A 20,027-nucleotide genomic window follows, 5' to 3' on the forward strand; every position below is an offset into this window, starting at 1 on the left:
CATTAGGACGATATCACTGTTATTGCATGCGACTGAATGAGAACTGGAGGTGTGTATGTGAGAACATAAGGTGTGTATGTGAATGTGCTCCATGAATAAGGAGACAGGTGTGATTGATGAACTCGATAGACACAGTGTGTGCGTGTCTCGTATCTGTGCGTGTGTGTGTAGGAGAGAGAGAGGTATATAAATTGTAGATAGATATATACAGTTAAATTCTGTATTTTATATTCTGCAGCTGCCTACATGCGCAAGAGGCAAGCTATGATTATAGTAATCAGCAACAAATCTCATTTCAAGTGTTTACACTTCTATGCGCATGCGCAGTGTGCATGAATGGTCATGTGACATGCGTATTCGGTCGTGTAGTGTGGACGGAGATCGTTTCTGAAACACAGTGGAAATGCCAGTGTGGACAAGGATCGTTTTCGTTTTAAAACCGTGTTTTAAAATCGTTTTTAAAACCTACTAATGTAAACAGGGCCTAAATAACTAAATTCTGCCATCAGAGTCACTGCTCCCATGTGCAACAGTCCTGTCAGACAGTGCAAACCTTCAGTTTCTTGAGTGTCTTCAGACACTGGTGTGAGCATGTGCGTGTGCTTCTGTGTAAAACTTGAAAGTGTGTGTGTGTCTGTAAAGTAAAAAGTGAAAATTGTTCATGAAGTGTTTTTTTTTTCTTGTCAGTAATACTAGAACAAGAAATGTTCCTAGATATTGGTTTTGTAGAATTGTTTGGCAATTCTCCTGGTTGTTGTCGATGTGATCCAGAAAAGGAGATACAGTACACAGCGATTTACTTAGGCAGAAAATTTTCTCCAGTTATTTACAATCTTGATAGTTAAGACTTGGAAAATGATGCATGGTCATAAGGAATTGTGAAAGATCATGCTTGTTAAGCATAGATTTGACATTTTTCCTGGTTAATAAATACTGAGATGTCCCTAATTTAATCTATGTTGAGTTATTTAATGTACATGAAATGTGTGTAACCGATGTATCTCAGCGCTAAGTGCACAACTGATGCTTACACACCAATTATAAAACTGGCACTTCTGAGTTGTGAAGACATGAAGCAGTGTTGGCGGGGAGTCATTCAAACGCGACCCAACAGGCATCGGATCAACACGGTCTTTTATTCGCACCTGATAATACAAATAGGCAGCTTCTTTGAGTAAATCGCCCTTACAACGTGCTCTATAAAATAAACATGATGTACGATGGTCACCATGTGCTCTCATTTCCATTAAAACAAAATACAAAAAGGAGGATAAAACAGCAAAGATAATCACATTTGTAAGTAAAATAAAACTATACACACAAATTAAAAGGTATATATATGTATATAAATGATGATTTAAATAAAGATGAAATAAGATTTTCAAGAACTCAAAATTAAACCTACGTCTCCCATTCAATTACAACGCGAAAGGGAAGAGGAGGAGCCAGTAATAATAACTCCCTCAACATTTATAGAAAATGCCTCTGTATTTGATAGGAAACAACATTCAAACGTGGGGCTTAGTTTTATGAAAATGGAATAGGAATTCCTAGTAGGATAGATATCAACACCATAGTACTGTGTTGTGTATCCAGTAAAGTTGCTATGAAGTCCATTTGTAATTAAAAAAGTTAAAACTTAAACTTGCAACAAATTATGACTACTCAGTTTCCTAGTAGTATATTTGTACATGTTTTAATACCAATAAAATGGCAATGATTACATTCACAAAATTTACTCCAAAACAACAAAAAGATTTCATGACATTAAGTGCCTTTTTCTTCTTAAAAATGCTTTAAATACACAATAATATGTGTTGAACTGGCTCAAAAGGAATTAAAGAAACAACAGTTGTGCTTTGGAACAAGCTTACATACTACTTACTACCAAGAAAAATAATCAATAGAAATATTCATATCATTTCATTACCACTGTATTACAGTGCTGTGAAAAGGCATTTCTTCTGTTTTTGTGTATATCTCATACTAAATAGTTTTAGATCTTCAAACAAAATACAACATAAAACAAAGGAAACCTGAATAATCACACAATGCAGTTTTAATTTATTAATTTATTTTTATTAAAGTAAAAAAAAGTTATCCCACACCTATCACCCATGTGAAAAACTAATTGTCCCCTTAAATTTAAAATCTGGTTGTGACAACTTTTGCAGTAGTAATTGCAACCAAACACTTATGATAACTGGAGCTCAGTCTTTCACTTACTTCTAGGACTAGGACTTACTCCTATGCTTTGGATCATTGTCTTGTTGCATAATCCAGTTTCGCTTGCGTTTCAACTTACGGACTGAAGACCGGACATTCTCCTTTAGGATTTTCTGGTAGAGAGCAGAATTAATGTTTCCCTCAATTATTGCAAGTTGCCCATGACCTGAAGCAAAGCATCCCCACACCATCACACTTCCACCACCATACTTGACCATAGCTATGATGTTCTTTTTGTGGAATTCTGTGTTTGGTTTACGCCAGATGTAACAGTTTTCCAAACAGTTCCACTTTCAAGTCATCAATCCACAGAACATTCCCCCAAAAGGTTTGAGGATCATCAAGGTGTGTTTTGGCAAAGTTCAGGTGAGCCTTAATGTTCTTCTGGGTTAGCAGTGGTTTTCACCTCTCCACTCTTCCATGGTGCCATTGTCCCCAGAGTCTTTCTGATAGTGGAGTCATGAACAGAGACCTTCATAGATGCATGAGAGGCCTGTAGGTCCATTGATGTTGTCCTTGGCTCTTTTGTGACTTTCTGGATGAGTAGTTGCTGTGCTCTTGGAGGAATTTTGGAAGGTCGGCCACTTCTGGGAAAGTTCACTACTGTGCTGAGTTTTTCCATTTGGAGATAACGGCTCTCACTGTGTTTCTTTGGAGTCCCAGAGCCTGAAATAACTTTGTAACCAGAGACTGATGTATTTCAGTCACCTTCTTCCTCATAATTTCTGAAATTTCTTTCAACTTTAGCATAGTGTGCTCCTGGGTAAGACCTTTTAATCAACTTCATGCTGTTGAAAAAAGTTCTATTTAAGCATTGATTTGATTGAACAGGGTTTGCAGTAATCAGGCTTAATTGTGTTTAGTCCATCTGAACCCCATTATGAATGCAGTTTCATAGATTTAGGGAATTAGTAATTATGGGGGCAAATACATTTTCACACAGGCCCAGTAGGTATTGGATAACCTTTTTGTTTCCGTAAATAACTATCATTTAAAAACTGTATTTGGTGTTTACTCAGCTTGCCTTTGGTTTATCTTAGATTTTGTTTTAATTTATGAAACAATTTAGTATGAGATATACACAAAAACAGAACAAATCAGTACTTTTTCACAACACTGTATGTAAAAAAGAAAAAATGGTAAAAAAAAAAAAAAAAAAAGGCAATTTTTATCTAAATGTAGTCAGAAAGGAACAACTGTCCTAAAAACAGCAAAATAGTTCTGCATGGTATAAAAATAAGTGTTTGCTTTTTTTTTTGTTCACATACTGGTTTTTACACAGGGCAAACCACATGACCAAGTTTCTATAATATTCAGTAATAAAATACAAAGTCCCTTTCCCAAAGTTGAATGGAAATAAGAAATATAGCAAAACAACATTTGGTATGGGATCTGTTACGTGTTTAATGAACTGTAATGGATGCTCAAGTGTGCATAATCTAGGACTTGAGAATCTAGTAAACCAGTGTAAACACATAAAAGTAACTAATTTCTCATTTAAACACACCAGAACTGAGCATCTTTTCATAAAATTCCAACAACAATTTCACATTTGAAGAGGATTATGAAACATGGGTCATAATTAGTGCTTTTCTTTCCTTTTGGACTAACATGGCTGTTGGCTCTTGTTAACTGGTAAAAGTAGATCATGGTAACTGGTAAAAGACTGTGATCATGTCCAGTTCTTCCTGCCCCATAACTGCTTAGCCAGACGATCGCATTCCACTTTTATTTATTTCAGTCTTAAATGTGTACAGGAAAAGCTACAACACATTTTGTCATACAGCAACAAAAATTTTAGACAGTACTTAGACTGCAAGTTTTCTTTTTTGACTCTATAATGCTGCACATTGCATGTGAAAGCCCAGAAATATTATCATTTAAACAGATACTCCGGCCAATATAAAATCAAATAAAAATTAACCTTTGATACATCTGTAACATGCATGCCTACTTGTGCCTTACAGCGATGAAGCAGTTAGATTTACCAGTTTAAATACAGGGTAAACCCCCTTCGGTTTACATATCTCAGATGCAGATGAAAAATTGAAAAACTACAACAGTTGTGTGGTGAATGTGGGGAGAAAGGGGGGGGGGGGGGGGGTGCTCACTAGCTAATGGTATATTGAGGAAATATTTTTTTGTTGTTGTTGTACAGTGATATCCAACAATATGTATAGCTGCCATAATGTTAGCTAGCAATGTTACATGATTATTTGCCTTTGTGTTATCTTACTAGCCATCTTATTTGTAGAACCCTTGTCTGCTTTCCATTTTGTACTAAATACAGATGCAATCGCCATCCTCTTTCAAATATCTTTCATAGTCCTCCAGTTTGAAGTGTTGGCTGCAAACTTTTAAATATTCATAATTTTTTGGTGGTGTATAGACTATTTTGGTGTTTGTTAATAAAACGATCCAATTAGCCTAGAAACCTTAGGTTAACCGTGCTATCCTTCCTTCTTTCGTCTTCTGTTGGAAAGGTGTCCAATTCAATAGTATGCAGGACAAATATATTTATGAACACTCAACAGCACTACACGACATTTTAGAAAACAAATTCTGGCTTGCTGTTTCAGCAAGTGAGGCAGGAAATTCCTGTTTTCCACACAAAGGTCAGTGTGAGGTGCCTCAATGAAAATACCAGACTGGTTGATCACAGGATTACAGATGGATGAAGTACATATTTGTGCAATGCATGCTGGGTATTGTAGTTTCAATACATCGATATTTGAGACCAGGAAACCGATAGAAAAATCATGAATTCTTACACCAAGCGATATAATACCAGGCAACAGAATAATACATCCAGTACCATGACAAACATATATAAAATTCTAGTTTTATGCTAGAATGCTCCTTTAAAGTGCAGAATGATTTATGAATGTTAATTAGATAGCATTACCATATATGCTATTAAAATCTGTATTGAGTGGACCATACTGGACATATAATCTATTTTACATACAGCCTCACAACTGATCTTAAATTAATTAGAAATTGTCATTTTCAGTACTTTCCTTTTACAAAATCCTTTCAGTTGTGAATGACCCACAGACACCCAGAAGTTGCATATAATCACTGGTGATGCTATGCCGAGTAATGAAGGCATTTTATGTTCCTGCTTGTGTCAAAAGCTCTCTCCCTTCAGTTATTCAGAAATGAAATATATCAGCAAGTTGTGTGATGGAGAAATTTCATAGCTATTAGCGAGTAGTTCGTTTTATTTTGTCCTGCTGCCAGGTGAAAAGTCATCCACTCTGAGCTATTTGACTGAATCTGTGCAGTTACTTCAGTACGCCTTTCTAGTCATGCTGCAGTCACACCTTCAATAAGGACAAGTTCCATTACAGTCATACAGTACATGCACACGCAACCACTTTTCATAGATGAGGTGGTTATGCTTTTGATTAAGCAGATTATTACATAATCTTCATCTCATTTATACATCATTCATTCATCTTCAGTAACTGCTTGATTAAGGTTGGTCGAGGTTGCAGTGGATCCACAGTGTTTAGTCTTTTTAATTTTTTTAATTCATTGTTAAGAAGGTCAAACAATGCTTGCAAAATTGAAGTCAGGACAGTAAATAAACCCAACCAGTTTATAAGCTGTAACTAAGCTCATTATGAAATTTAAATAAAGCTACATGTGAATGTGCTTGCTTTCTTGTATAGTGAAATAGCCCTGATAAAGTGTGTGTTTAATTTTCTTAATTTAAATCTATGTTAATGTTTTGTGAGCGAAGACATTAACAGCTTTATCTGTTTGGCAGAACGATCAAGGAAAGCTAAGATGCAACAGAGAAAAATGTTTTGTTGCTCCGCCCCAAAGACAGCAGGCTATTAAGATTGGTAGACGACTATAAAATAGACTAAAAGGAAACACTTAAGAGATACAACTATTAGGAGATAAAACTACTTGTTTATTTTACTATTTATTACCTTAAATCTGCAGAAAGTACATTTTACAACAGTCATTTAAATTGTCCAACTGGTTAGCCAGCATGATAGTTGGAATGTATTGGTTTACATGCACAGGCAACCACTTTTCATAGCTGAGATGGTTATGCTTTTGATTATGAACATAGTCCTCATCTCATTTATACATCATAATTTATTCATCTTCAGTAACTGCTTGAACCTGGTCAGGGTTGCAGTGGATCTGGAGCCTATCCCAGGAACACTGGGCATGAGGCAGGAATTTACCATGGATGGGACTCCAATCCATCGCAGGATACCTTCTCCCACATTCACATACTCATTTATACCTATGGGAAATTTAGTTGCCAATCTACATGCTATTGAGAGGTCTGAGGTAACCAGAGAATCCAGAAGAAACTGACACAGACTCATCTCATCTGTACATAAGAATTTCTCACAGAACTATACGGGCTTTTGATCCAAGTACAGTCTAGCCTTTCCGTTCTTCAGATGATTCAACTGTTTGCATTTGGTCATAAACCACATTTGAGCTCATATTGGTGTATTCCTACCATATTCTCTATGGTAGTCTTTGAGACATCTAAACCTACACCCTGTATACTGCTTTTAATTTGTTTATCAATTTTTCTTCATGAAAATATTCTTAAGTCATCCCTGACTGCGGTCTGGCAGGTTGTTCGCTATTATTAAGCAACTACTGAGTTCTGTAATGTTTAAAACAAATGATGTCTAATGTTTTGATTAAGCCTGTGGTTGATTTATTTTGAGAGCCTCACATTTGGTCCTTGTGTTGACAAATAGCAGAAACAGATGCAAATACCATAAATTCGGATTGAATAAATATTTTGTTTACTCGTACACAAACTAATGGAACAACAAAACACCTTGTCAAGATATAATAACTAAGCAGCCAATTGTCCAATAATGTACAACGTATGTTCTCATGAAATGTTGCTTATAAACAGAACTCATGCTTTCATTTTTTTTGTCAAAAGGAAATAACATTACAAATTTTAATGATGCCACAAAATTGTTTTGTGTGTGTGTAACAGATACATTTGATGGCATACGTTTGCTTCTCATTAGGAATGTTTAGTTGACCAGTGTATTATAATAAGTAAACAGAATTAGAAGTCTCTGATTCAGGGGGAAAATTAGACCAACTAACTGCTGTTACTAAAGTGGCAGACCTTTACATGATCCTTACAAAATTGTATCAATTGAAAGCTTGCCGTCCTCTCAAGACAGTATTTTGGCTTAAACAGCAGTGTCTTAAATTAATGAAAGATTTGTTTATCAAAAATCTCACTGACACTGAGAATGATTGCATTGCTCATTTTGATTTAGTGACATTCGTTTTCATCTCAAATATACCTACACTATCAAAGCAAAATATACTCTATAATTCAATTATTCATTCCTACTCTTCAATACCTTACCTTGAATTTCTGTGCTACACTCTGCCACCTTGCAAATGTACTCTTTTTACAGACATTTATCAAATCAAAAGCCACAGAAAGTAATACTGAATTGCCAATGGATAAGGTTCAGTAGAAAGCAGTTTGGCACATTTACTTGCTGAAAAAGTCCTCTTCTTGTGGAACATAATTTCTATTTAGCATTTCCATCACTTACAGTTCCAGCTAAAAAAAACTAAATGGCAAAAAACCCCAAACAAAACAACAAAAAACAGACACACAAAGGGAGAAGAATAAAATTTACATGTATACATAAATAAAATATTATTCAGAAGGACTGTGAAGGTTTTCAGTCATACAGTTTATGTTGAATGTCTCACGATAGTAAGTCTTTATGACTGGAAAAATCCCCATTAAATATTTAATCACTGCAATTTATGCCTCTGACAAAAATATTGACATGGCATGAATAGTGCAAATCTATGAGGGAAAACCCTTAAAAGCATATGCAAATTGGACTTTTATCAAAATAGCTATAAGAAGATTAATCCGTGTATTTCAAACTGAGAAACACACTTAAAAAATGATTTCATAAGCACATGTACATGTCTCACTCACTCACTTTCAGTAAACCCTTTGTGCTGATCAGGGTCATGGAGCCTATACTAGGAACACTGGGTGCAATGTAAGCTTGTGAGACTGTGTGCAATATGCCATACTCCTATGATGCCCACTAATTATAACCTGTGGCTTTGGAGGTGTCTAGGCTGCAGCCAGTGTGTGTGAGCATGGTATTGGTCAGACATACATAACATGTGTCATGTACATGTTACATCATTATAGCAGAAAAAAAATCCCAGAAGCTGCTTACTACTTGCTGTATCTGAAATCACTAGCATTAGTGTTTAGTTTGTTTTTTTTTTTTTATTAATTGTTAAGAAGGACAATTAATGCTTGCAAAATTGAAGTCAGGAAAGTAAATAAACCTAACCAGTTATGAGCTGTAACTAAGCTAATTAGCTTACCTTATTAAAGCTACTTGTGCATGTGCTTGCCTTCTTGTATAGTGAAAAAGCTCTGATAAACTGTGTTTCATTTTCTTAATTTACATCTCCGTTAATGCGTTGCGAATGGAGACATTAACAACAAGGGAAGCTAAGATGCATCAGAGAAAAATGTTTTGTTGCTCCGCCCAAAAATCAGACAGAAGGATATTAAGGTTTTTCAACTAAACTCCTCCCATTAACACTGCAAATTCAGTGAAAAGTGTGTAATTTCTCAAGGATAGGGCAAGGCTTGGTTTGCAGAAGAAGGTAAACCCTGTGCAAAATGGTGTGGCCGTACCCTACCAGGTGGGCATCATATCAGGGAACCAGACACGGCCCAGATGTTTTGACACCTCCCAGTGTATGTCGTCAAGGCCATATTTGTGGTCGGGCACTAGCACCTCCTCCATGATGGAGAGCTGAGAGAGGCGGCAGCCACACATCTTCACAAACTCCACAAATGCGCTGCAGGAGACCTCACACTCTCCAAGGCCGATGGCTGACAGATGCTGACAGCGCTCAGCAATGCGAATCAGCTCCTCGTCGAGAGGTCGCAGGCCGTTGGCACACACCACTAGCTCAATCAAGCGAGGGCACGTCATCCCCACACGGCCCAGCACCTCCTTGCTCACAGAGCGGCCGAAGTAGAGGTGTGTTACAGGCACCTCATCACGGAAGAATGGCCCAAACTCATCCTCGTACAGGAAGAAGTACATGACAAGGCTGAACTTGGGCGAGTGGCGAACCATGGCCTCCCAGCTGCTGCGCTTGATGGTATGGAACTGCATCTGCCCTGGGTTCTCACTCACCACATCAATCCGTAGATGCTCCAGGTGCACGTGGCGCTCAGATGACAATGCCAGCAGCAGCTCGTCACTTAGCAGGTGATAGTTAAGTGCTAGCTCACGTAGGCCATGGCACTGGTCAGCCACACACAGAATGCCTGAAGAAGGTCAGGAAATTAAAACAGCAAGAAAAAGCTATTTAGAGATATCCAAACAAATGTTATGAAATCAACGGTCACACACACACACACATACACACACAGTTTTTAATGTACATTTATTCTCCACACAGTTTTTAATGTAGATTTAATAAGTCCAAATTTTCCCCCAAATTCAGAACCTGGGCACAGAACACATTCATTTAAAGACATCAAAAGACCCAAAAGTTGTGGATTTGAAAACACAATCCTCTGGTCACCTACTACTGCCCCCTGGAATGTTATTCACCACTCCATCTCAAAGATGGAAGCCTAAACCACTCTGCTGATATAGAGATGGCATGATGAGGTGCACTGACCTAAATCTGTATGTAGTTTAATTGGGCCTAGTACAATTTTCTACTGTAAGCAACCTTTGAGAAAGTCATTTCTTTTTTTAAAATATGTTTTTATATGTTTTATATGTTAACGTATTATGTAATGTATGTCTTCTGTATGCGATTAAAGCAGAATTTGCATGGACTTGTCTCAGAATTTTAGAAAAGCATTCGGCCTGCCTGCTGGAGATCACAAGTTCAAATCCCAACAATGCCACAGCCATCTGTTGCCAGGAGCACAGGAGTGCAAAATTGGCTGAACTCTGGGCGAGAGGGATTGCATTACTCCCATGCTGTATACTGTGAGAGTACTGTAAAATTATTCAGTGCAAACTGTGTTAATTTCGTTAATCAAAACTATGACAAAAAATGTTCGTCTGCAACCCCCCCCCATCTTAAAATGACACGATGACAAGAGACAACACCAACCTCATTAAACACTAACTGTGACTTTATCAACATGCAATACAGCTGACAAAAAAGAGGAGATTAAAATGTAGATTAAAATATAATTACTTTACCAAAATCAACAACAATATATAGAATTTTTTTTTCCCGAAAGCGAGTTCCACACATAAGCCTAGCGTGGATATTCTGCATGTGGTTGCATAATGTGGACTATTCCTGATTGGCCATAATTCCTTCAGGCTGCAGCCAATCGGAACACTTTTCTATCAGCGCATGTCCTCACAGCACTGATTACACCACCTCCGGGAAATTAACGGAGTCTTAACGGAGCCAAAAACCAGAAACAGTTACTTTAACAGATGCGATAGTAGAAAATTTGATATGGATAAAGCTGCACCTGAAATGATCCAGGTTTAATCTATTTTAAATGCCCTTATTCATCTTCATTTATTTTCACCATCATAGGTCGCTAAGTATTACATCCACAGTTATGTTAGCCTGCATGTTTATTACAAATAGAAACTTGGTCAATAGTTACATAGAGAGATATGTAATGCTTGTAAAGTGTTTTAGCTGTCATTTATGCAGATTCTCAAGCCACTATTGGCTTTTACTGAACCACTTTAATTTTTTTTACTGCACTGACAGGTTGTGACTTATTTTTGTTGATAGTCAAAAAAAGGCAAGAAACAGAGAGAAGAGTTTTTCCCACCTGAGGAAAAAAATATCTAGGAGTGAGAGGGAAGAGGGTCATGACATGGAAAATAAGGGGAAGATAAGGATGAATAATATATTTACACATATTTAACCTCCTTTTGAACAGTTTTTTTAAAAAATAATAAAACATGCTTTCATATCAAAGAAAAGTAAACACACAGCCCTCTCTCCCCAGTCAAACAATAAGACAATAACCAATCATGGGTATCTGGGCTGTGAGCCCATGTATACAGAAGAGGGCCATATTTCCCATCATTAACATCATCATTGCCCACCACCTTAATGTTAACCATTCCAGTCTACATAAAACAGATATGATAACATCAATATCAACCTATATTTGAATCATGATAAATAAACTGACGGTGTAATTTCTAAACATAAAGGAAAGTTTAATGAATACACTCATGCTTTGTGTCTATCTTCCTCTTACCTGCAGGTGAGACATGAGGGCAGCTGCTCATCTTCAGCAGTTTGAGTGTGTCGCTGTTATTGGCTACAAGAACTTTCAGTGACGGGTCATCTACTGGCGTGTCATCAATCTTCAGTGAGGACAGGGACTTGGAGTTTACGAAAACCACAGTCAGAGCTGAGATGAAATGAGACTAACACAAAGAGAGACAGAGTACATAAAATTAATTGGGTCATTTCATGATTTTAAGGTTTTCCTTTTGTTTGAGTGTGTAATGTATCCGTTTGTGCATGTATAAACTCTATAAAGTCCCAAAACTCATAGTCTCCCCGAAAAGGATTTATTTCACTGCTACAGACCTGCCCTAAACACGTCGCTCGAAGTCCAGATTTATTTCTGCAATTTCTCTGAGTTCAGGGAATGCATTGTCAGAATAATCCCGCCCAAAAGCAGCCACGAAGAAAGAAAGTGAGGCTTCAGTGAATTCATGCGCCATGTCACGGAAATGCTGTGTGTTTTGGTGCGAAAGCAAAACCTCTTTGTTTAGGAAAATGGACAAAATTAGGTATCAGTGGTCACTGGTTATTTATAACTCTGTTCCTGAGCAGTACAACCCAAACATTTGCTTGTGCACAGTGTATTTTATGGAGGACAGCTTCCTGAACCTTGGAGAGTTCAATTCAGACTATACACAAAAGCTACTCCTGAAAAGTGGGGCGATTCCCATTTCGCTCTGACGATCTTGCACTTCTGAATCAGAACCTGTAAGTGTGTTGGATTATTTTATGAAGTATCTGCTATTGACTGTTCAAATGCGGAGTTTTGTGCTGTGGATCAGTTGCAGACCTCTGCTAATGTGTTAGCTAAAGTTTGCTAAGTTGCCTCAATTTAAAGCGTTTGTTTGTATGTTGGTGGTCTGACAGAGTTGTTGATTCATATCAATCGAATCACAAGAATCTTAGCTTTCCAAAGGTATATCGCATGAATACCTATGTACAACGCAGAAGCTGTGTACAGCATAGATAGTCCCACCGGCGGGGTCAGAATTTACATCGTATCTGAAAGGTAAGAGAGTTACAATATAAAACTTACCACTGTGAATGGTTCTGTTCAAATCACGTTTGCAAAGATGGTTCTGCTTGATCGTCCGCATTTTCTGAATCTGACTCGGGCTCAAACTGATACAGTAAAACTGACTACATGTTGCTTAGGAGCTTAGAATTGCTTTAGAAGCTTTTGAGGTTAAAGCTAAGTCAAGGGGTGCTACATTTCCAAAACACACAAGGCTTTTGGCCAATCACAATGCAACTTGTCAGCTGGCCAATCAGAGCACTCTGGGCTTTTCGGGAGGAGGGGCTTTGGAGAAATTGGAGTGTTTCAGGCAGCCAAGGAATAGAGGTACTGCAATAATGTACATTATTTGACAAATAATGGGTTTTCTGAACATTAAAGCATGGTAACCTATTTTATTATCGTCATTAAACAAAATAATAATAATTATAATAATTAAAATTATGCTTATTTATTTTATTTAAAAGGTTAATTTCACTTATTAGTTTTTATTTTTTCCCTCATGACAAGTTCAAGCCAAAGAACACAAAACATGTGAATCAAACTGTTCCGGGGAGGGCTCGGTAGAAAGGTGGAAACGGTAACGAGCTAGGCCTGCTATCCAAATGGATAATAGATGGAAAATAAAAGAACCAAAATGTGAGTCTGGAGAGAAAAGAGGAGCCAATACTGTAACGTGAGCTTAATTATTGTCACCAGCATCGGGGTGCTAACCGAGGAGCTTGTGTGCCCCGCTCCGATATGCTAACCACTAGGCTATCCACATTGATAGTGAGTTGTGAGCGGATGTTTTTACAGTGTAGCTATAAATGAATAAATATGAAATAAACATAATTAAAGGGTGCATTTTGAATTGTGTTTAATTTTAAAACTATGTAATTCTTTTGTACATTGTGTTAAAGATCCATTCAGTAAGCAAATGAGGGTATGTGCAACATGTTTGTGTTGTTTGAACACATTGTTTACAACGAGATTTGGATTTGAGATAATTGTTATACTGAAGGTAACGATTTGGGAAAGCATCGACAAGTGAAGTTTTATTTAGCAGATGCTATTAAATTGGATTACAAAAATTTCTTTCAGTTCACACGCAAGGCTGCAGTGGACAGTTTTTTGTGTTTCCCAGCCACTGGGTTAGTGGCTTTGTGACAAACATTAGAAACAATGCGCCTCTGCATTGAAGAGTTTATGCAACAGTGTTATATCATAATTTGAAATACATACATTTGATGTGTATTCTTAGTCTACAACGATGTGTAAATATATGATGAAATAAGGAATGTTAGGTCTTGTAGACCATGCAAAAAGTTAAAATATATATATATATAATAAAGAAATATTGTTAACTTGAGGTGTAGAATACTGTAAAGACAAAATAAAGACGTGTGCATGCATGTACGTGTTTGCAAGTACATCACATTCAAGTGGTTATATTTTAAGTAAATGCATATGTTTGATCTGTGTCTAACAATCTATGTGCTAAAAGACAAATTATTTATGTTTACCGTTATAATTACCCTGATGTGCCATAAGCACATGCATTATAAATGTGTCACAGAAGTAAGAAAGAACTAATGTTAAGTTGAAGTGTACCCAACATTTTATAGAATGTGTACAGTTCAAATATCAAACAGTATAAAAATAAAGACGTGCATGTGAGAGAAAGTGTGAAAGTGTGTTAACATCATACATTTAGTGTGGTCTTGTAGGCAATGCTAAAAGAGAAAATATTTATATGTAATAAAGAAATGACCACTCATTCAACCACTCATTCAACCGGTCACTGGAAGGAACACATTTCATTAGGGCTGCAACAACTAATCGATAAAATTTGAGTTTTGGGGTTTGAGTCAGTGGTGTAATTGCAGGGGGTCCGTAGGAAAGTTTTCAAAATGTTTATATTTTTTGTTAAATGCATCAAAACACATTCAAATGAGATGTTTTAAAATTAATCAATTTGGTTATTCACGTGCATTCACAAATATCACGTTAGCTGAGCTGACGATCGTTCATTGATGGATTTATTTTAAATTTATTTACAAATGAAATGATAATTTGCAAAAACCTGTGAGTGGTAGACAAGTTCAAGTGTCGCATTGATGGAAAAATAAACAAAAGATAATTCAGAGTCAAATTAAATGTCGCACCGACAATAAAATGTAAAAAATAAAATCTTGAAATGTTTTCATAAAATTTTTAATGTCCAATGTTAATATTATTAATATTAAATATTAATCAAATAAAGTAACATGTATAGAAATTAGCGATGCACCGAATGTTCGGCAACCAAAATTATTCGGCCAAAAATAGCAAAACAAAAACAAAAACACTTTCGGTGTTCGGCCGAATAAGTGAAAAGGCCGAATAAATTTGACCGAACAATGACTTGTTTGATGACACGACAAAATAGCCTAGCAACCAGAGCGAGACGCGCGAATGTCACGACCTCACAAGGGGGCGTGTGCATGCACGAGCTACGTGCTCTTCGGATGTTTACTGGGGACACGTGCGTTTGTTTTGTTTCTGTTCCGGAGTATTCTGCACGTCGCGAGACGTAAGGGAGTAGAGTACGGAAGCAGGTGCAGGTAAAGACGTATTTATTTAAGGGCAGGCAGACAAATCCAAATCGTAATCCAAAAAACGTGGTCAAGACAGGCAAAGGGTCTGGCGACCGGCAAACAGGCATAAACGAGGCAAAGCAGGAATCAGAGTCGCGGTCACAGAAAACAGGGTCACAACACAAAACAAGAAACATGAACTAGTACTATGGACTGGGAGTGGAAAAACCAGCGGGGAATAAATGAACTGATCTATAGTTTAAACTAACTAAATCTATCAAGGACCATAACATTAACAACGTATCTAACTCTACTATATCTACTCTAATACTCGGCGAGGTGTACAGGGACGCGAGCGGTGAATATCCCCAATATAATCAGCCCTATAGAACCCAATAGAACCATTTTCTGCACTCGTCACTGCACTTTTTAGTTGTAGGCTACAGAGTGTTCCGTTCTTTCAGCAGTCAGTTACAGGACTAACATCGGCTATTCAAGGGGCTCAAAGATGACCACATCAAAATATTTTTATTTTACTATTTCATTTATTTAAATTATATTGTGCCTTGTTGGTAGCCTATGCCTGCTGGAATTTTAAAAAATGTTCAGTGTTAAATAAATATTTTGAAATTGTAGTTTTTGTAATTGATTTTTTTCTTTGAAAAGCAAGACAAAATAGTACAAAGCACCTTTTGACTATTTAATTTATGCAATGGTGAAAAAAATGGCAAAACAAATGGAAAAAACGCGAAAAAACGTGTTCGGTATTCGGCCTTCGGTTTTCGGCCAAGTTTTTCATTAGTGAGGGGGTCCTTGTGGATTGTTCGAAATATGATAGGGGTCCAGAGCTCACAAAAGGTTGAGAACTGCTGGTCTAGTGTATGAATTTTAGAAAGGTAAAATCGTCACAAATGGAGCACATTAGTTTTTTTTACTAACCGGAAGTAAAAACGGCGCATAATGTCATACGCACGGCGGCGCATAGCTTTAGCAGATACCCAGAGTCACCGACACTGACTTTCTTCAGTTTACTGTTTATGTCAACATTACCTTCTAACCCCAAAATGACCTGAGTCACTATCAGACGGAGACATAATCGTAAAATGACTGAGGAAGAAAGTGTGTGACCCAAGTCCTTTAAGGCAGGGGGCATTTTATATTAAACACCCTGAAGAAGATTACACTTTATAAAGAGGAGATTGTGTAGCACTGAAGCAGGACAGTTTTTATTAAGATTACAGAAAGAGAATGGCACAAAATATTGGAGGAGGTGGTCCATATATACAGCTCATTTGTCCAAGTGAAATGGTTACTATGCACTACTTTAGCATGTACTGTACATACACTGCCTGGCCAGAAAAAAGGTCACTGTTTGGCTTTAAATAAGGAAATACTTAAGAGCCTAGGATTGGATCATTATTGCCGTGATTAATATGTTTCAGCTGGCAACAATTCTTTTAACTCAAACTGATGCAGTATGTAGCTTCTCATTTCTTAAACAACTATGTCAGAAGACATATCCCGTGGATTGTTTAAAGTGCACCTATTATGGTTTTTCAAATATTACCTTTCATGTAGTGTGTTATAGAGCTATTTGTGAATGTAAAAATGTCTGCAAAGTTTCAAAAATCAAAACGCACGACAAACAGAGTTATTGACTCCCAAAAGAAGGAACTGACTCTGAACAGCTGAAACAAGTCGTTAGTGATTCCAGACTTACTTCCTGCACTAACCTACGTAGGTTTGTAACAAAAAAACCCTCATCTGGTCTTCAACGGCTGCTAGCAAACAGAGGGAGCTGAAACTGGTTATGGTAGTGGTAGGGCTGCACAATTAATCGGATATCGAACACGATTACGATTTTGACTGCCCACAATTAAATGAACATGTTAGACAGCGATATTGACGTTTAAAGTTCGTCCTCCGCTCATAGAAAACTCCGCTGTTTTCTCCACTCAAATTAAGCGCTTCCTACACTTACAGCCAATCACATAGCGTGGCGCAGGGCTGACGTCATTTTGTAATGCCAAAACCCTGAAACGGATTAGCATTTTAGCGCTCGAGCTGCCAGTTTCTCTGCGAGCTCCAGTGCTTGCGCGAGTGGAAATCATGACACTAGCACGATGCTAAATGCTAAACTTTACAGATAAACTCAGGGCTCTACAGTGCGACCATTTCACTCGCATTTGCAACTGAACAGTACTTTGTGCGACTGTGAATAAATATTTATTCGCACCAGTGCGAGTGACCTGTTCGGAGTTGTATAATACAATCAGCATAAAAACTAAAGTAAGTCCAAAATGGATCTACACCGCACAACAGTTACTTTCACACTGCTTTTCATCTCCTCAGTCAACCAAACAAGTGTGGAAATACTGCAGAGGGGCCATTATCATGACGAGAGTAACTCTGTACATCATCTGCTTCTCTCAACTCTCTGTTCTCACAACCGCCTTCTTTTATTGATCACGCATTATGTTCCTAAATTCTGTCATAATTGACAAGCTCGTTTTCTCATGCCTACTTGTGTGTTATATTGTGGCACATTAACATTACCATCTCTTTAAAAAAAAAAAATTTTAAAAAAATAAAATAAAAAAACCCACTAAACTTCAACAGTGCTCCTAAATTTGTAATCTCCTAAAAGAAACTGTCTTGCGTCTCTCCTCCTGTAAACACTGTTAATGTCTTTTCTGCATTCACCTGAATTGTTTTCATTTGGTTATATATTGTTATATTTCATGCATATTTTCATTTGATTGATGGCATTTTTATTTTTACTTATCCTATATTTTGGTGGAAAACCCTGCGTCGCAAAAGGTATGACACTGGAAAGGGGATTAAACATTTAAGAGCCTTCACAGCTACCTCTGGATATTCTGGCTTTGTTTTAATCCATTAGTAAAGAAAAGGCATGTCGAGGCTCGTTTAAAGTTTGCTACAAATCATTTGGACAAGCCTATGAAATACTGGGAGAGTGCAGTCTGGTCAGATTAGAGGAAAAATTTTACTTTTTGGCTGTCATACTACACACCATGTTTGGAGAAGAAATGGCACTGCACATCACCCTAAAAACACTACACCAACAGTGAAGTGTGGAGGTGAAGCATCATGGTGTGGGGCTGTTTTTCATCACATGGCACTGGCAGACTTCATATAATTGAAGGAATGATGAATGGAGCCCTTTACCAGAAGATTCTTGAGAATCTGCTGCCATCCACCAGGATGATGAAGATGAGACGTGGGTCAACGATCAAGCAGGACAACAATCCAAAGCATACAGCAAAGGAAAATCTCAATTGTTTCAGAGAAAACAAATCAAGGTGTTAGAATGGCCCAGTCAGTCACCTGACTTGAATCCAATTGAACAAGATTTAAAGACAACATGTTTAGAAGAATGTGCCAAAATCACACCTGAATACTGCGGCTGATTAATTTCTTCATACAGGAAGTGTCTTGAAGCTGTCATTACAAACAAAGGCTTCTCCACTGTTTTAAATAAATTTTCAGTTAGCGTGTTCAATACTTTTTGCCGTGTCATTCCACTTTATTACAATTAACTTTATTTATGGACTTTAATGTTGTGAATTCTTTATATTTCCAGATTCCTTGAGTTAATACTGATGTCTGGTGAAAATTTCATGTGAATAACCTCATTGGAAATATATTTACTGAAAAAAAATGTTGACGTGTTCAATACTTATTTCCCCCACTGTACGTGAGTTTACCTATTCATTACTCATCACTGAAGTGTGCTGCCAGTGGTGACTTTTTTCTGAAAGAAATCTCTGTATTGGCTCTCTTAACTCGTAACTCTAAGGGTCTCCCCCTTGAAAGTCACCTGAGTTTGGTGTATAAGAAAAGGCGTTTGTGTACTGCTTCCATTTCTTCAGAAAGTTGTTCGAATACATGGGAGTTGAGGGCATTTGCTTTGATCTGGTTGATTATTTTTAACACAATGCACAGAGTGAAGTTCTGATGACATTTTATGACCAGCCAGCATTTCCCAGTGTATGACACAGCGCAACAACTTTGACCTGGGTAGTGAGACCAGACAGCAGTCCGGTCATAGATGCAGCCCCATCTGTGCATATTCCAATGCAAAATAACCAGTCAAGCTTGCCCGATATGTAGTCATTCAAAGACTTGAAAATTTCTGCCCCTGTTGTGTTGGTTAGCAATGAGCACACACACAATATATGCTCATGCACATTGTCTTGAAATATATATCGCACATAAACCAGTAGTATTGCCTTGTTGTCAACATCGGCCGATTCGTCGACCTGCAGTGCATACCATGGTGACTCATTAAGCCTTTCTAATAATTGCTTTTTAATGTCCTCTGTGATGTCATCAATTCTCCGTGTGACTATGGTAGCTGAAAGAGGAATCTTGTCAGCTGCATCTTCGCTGAACCCTTCACAGCAAATGTCTTTGGCAACTGGCAAAATCAATTATTCCCCGATAGTGAAGGGCTTCTTTAGTGATGCAGTCATCCACCAAGTATGATGCTCTCAGTGCAGCTACGTTTATAGACATGGTGGCTTTCAGCAGTTTCTGTTACCCTGTGTGTTTGCGTTTTTTTCGTTCAATGTAAATCAAGGGGTTTGTCTCTCAATGCTGGGTGATTAGTTTCACGATGCAGAAGCCATTTTAAGGGCTTCATTGACTCATGAGCTATTTTATCTCTGCATATTATACATATGGGCTTTGGAGCATGTGAAATGCCTGTAGTGACTAAACCATATTTCAGATACGAGTCATTTTTAGTTTTTTCCCTTTTTCTCGTCAGTAGCTGTCTCTGTGTTATCGCCATCGCTCGGTTTTTTCTTACCTCCTCTACTAAAGGAGCTTTTGTGCGACGTTTGTCTCACACTCATGTTAACATTGGCTGAGCCTGTTGCAAG

The 20,027-nt window shown here is 37.5% G+C and overlaps 1 protein-coding gene across 2 annotated transcripts in view; it reads right to left on the reverse strand.

Annotated features, from left to right (window-relative positions):
• Nucleotides 1-1,117: 1,117 nt before the first annotated feature.
• The window catches only part of fbxl3b (F-box and leucine-rich repeat protein 3b), a 31,791-nt gene continuing 12,881 nt past the window's right edge, over nucleotides 1,118-20,027 (reverse strand). For both annotated transcript variants that reach the window (XM_017482398.3, XM_017482397.3), the window contains exons 4-5: nucleotides 11,513-11,684; nucleotides 1,118-9,577 (exon numbers count right to left, since the gene is read on the reverse strand). In XM_017482398.3, the coding sequence (XP_017337887.1) occupies nucleotides 8,934-9,577; nucleotides 11,513-11,684 (816 nt within the window). In that variant the 3' untranslated portion in view covers nucleotides 1,118-8,933. The remainder of the gene's footprint in view (nucleotides 9,578-11,512; nucleotides 11,685-20,027) is intronic.

This window comes from Ictalurus punctatus, chromosome 12 (genome assembly GCF_001660625.3).
Source record: "Ictalurus punctatus breed USDA103 chromosome 12, Coco_2.0, whole genome shotgun sequence".
In the NCBI taxonomy this organism is placed as follows: Eukaryota; Metazoa; Chordata; class Actinopteri; order Siluriformes; family Ictaluridae; genus Ictalurus; species Ictalurus punctatus.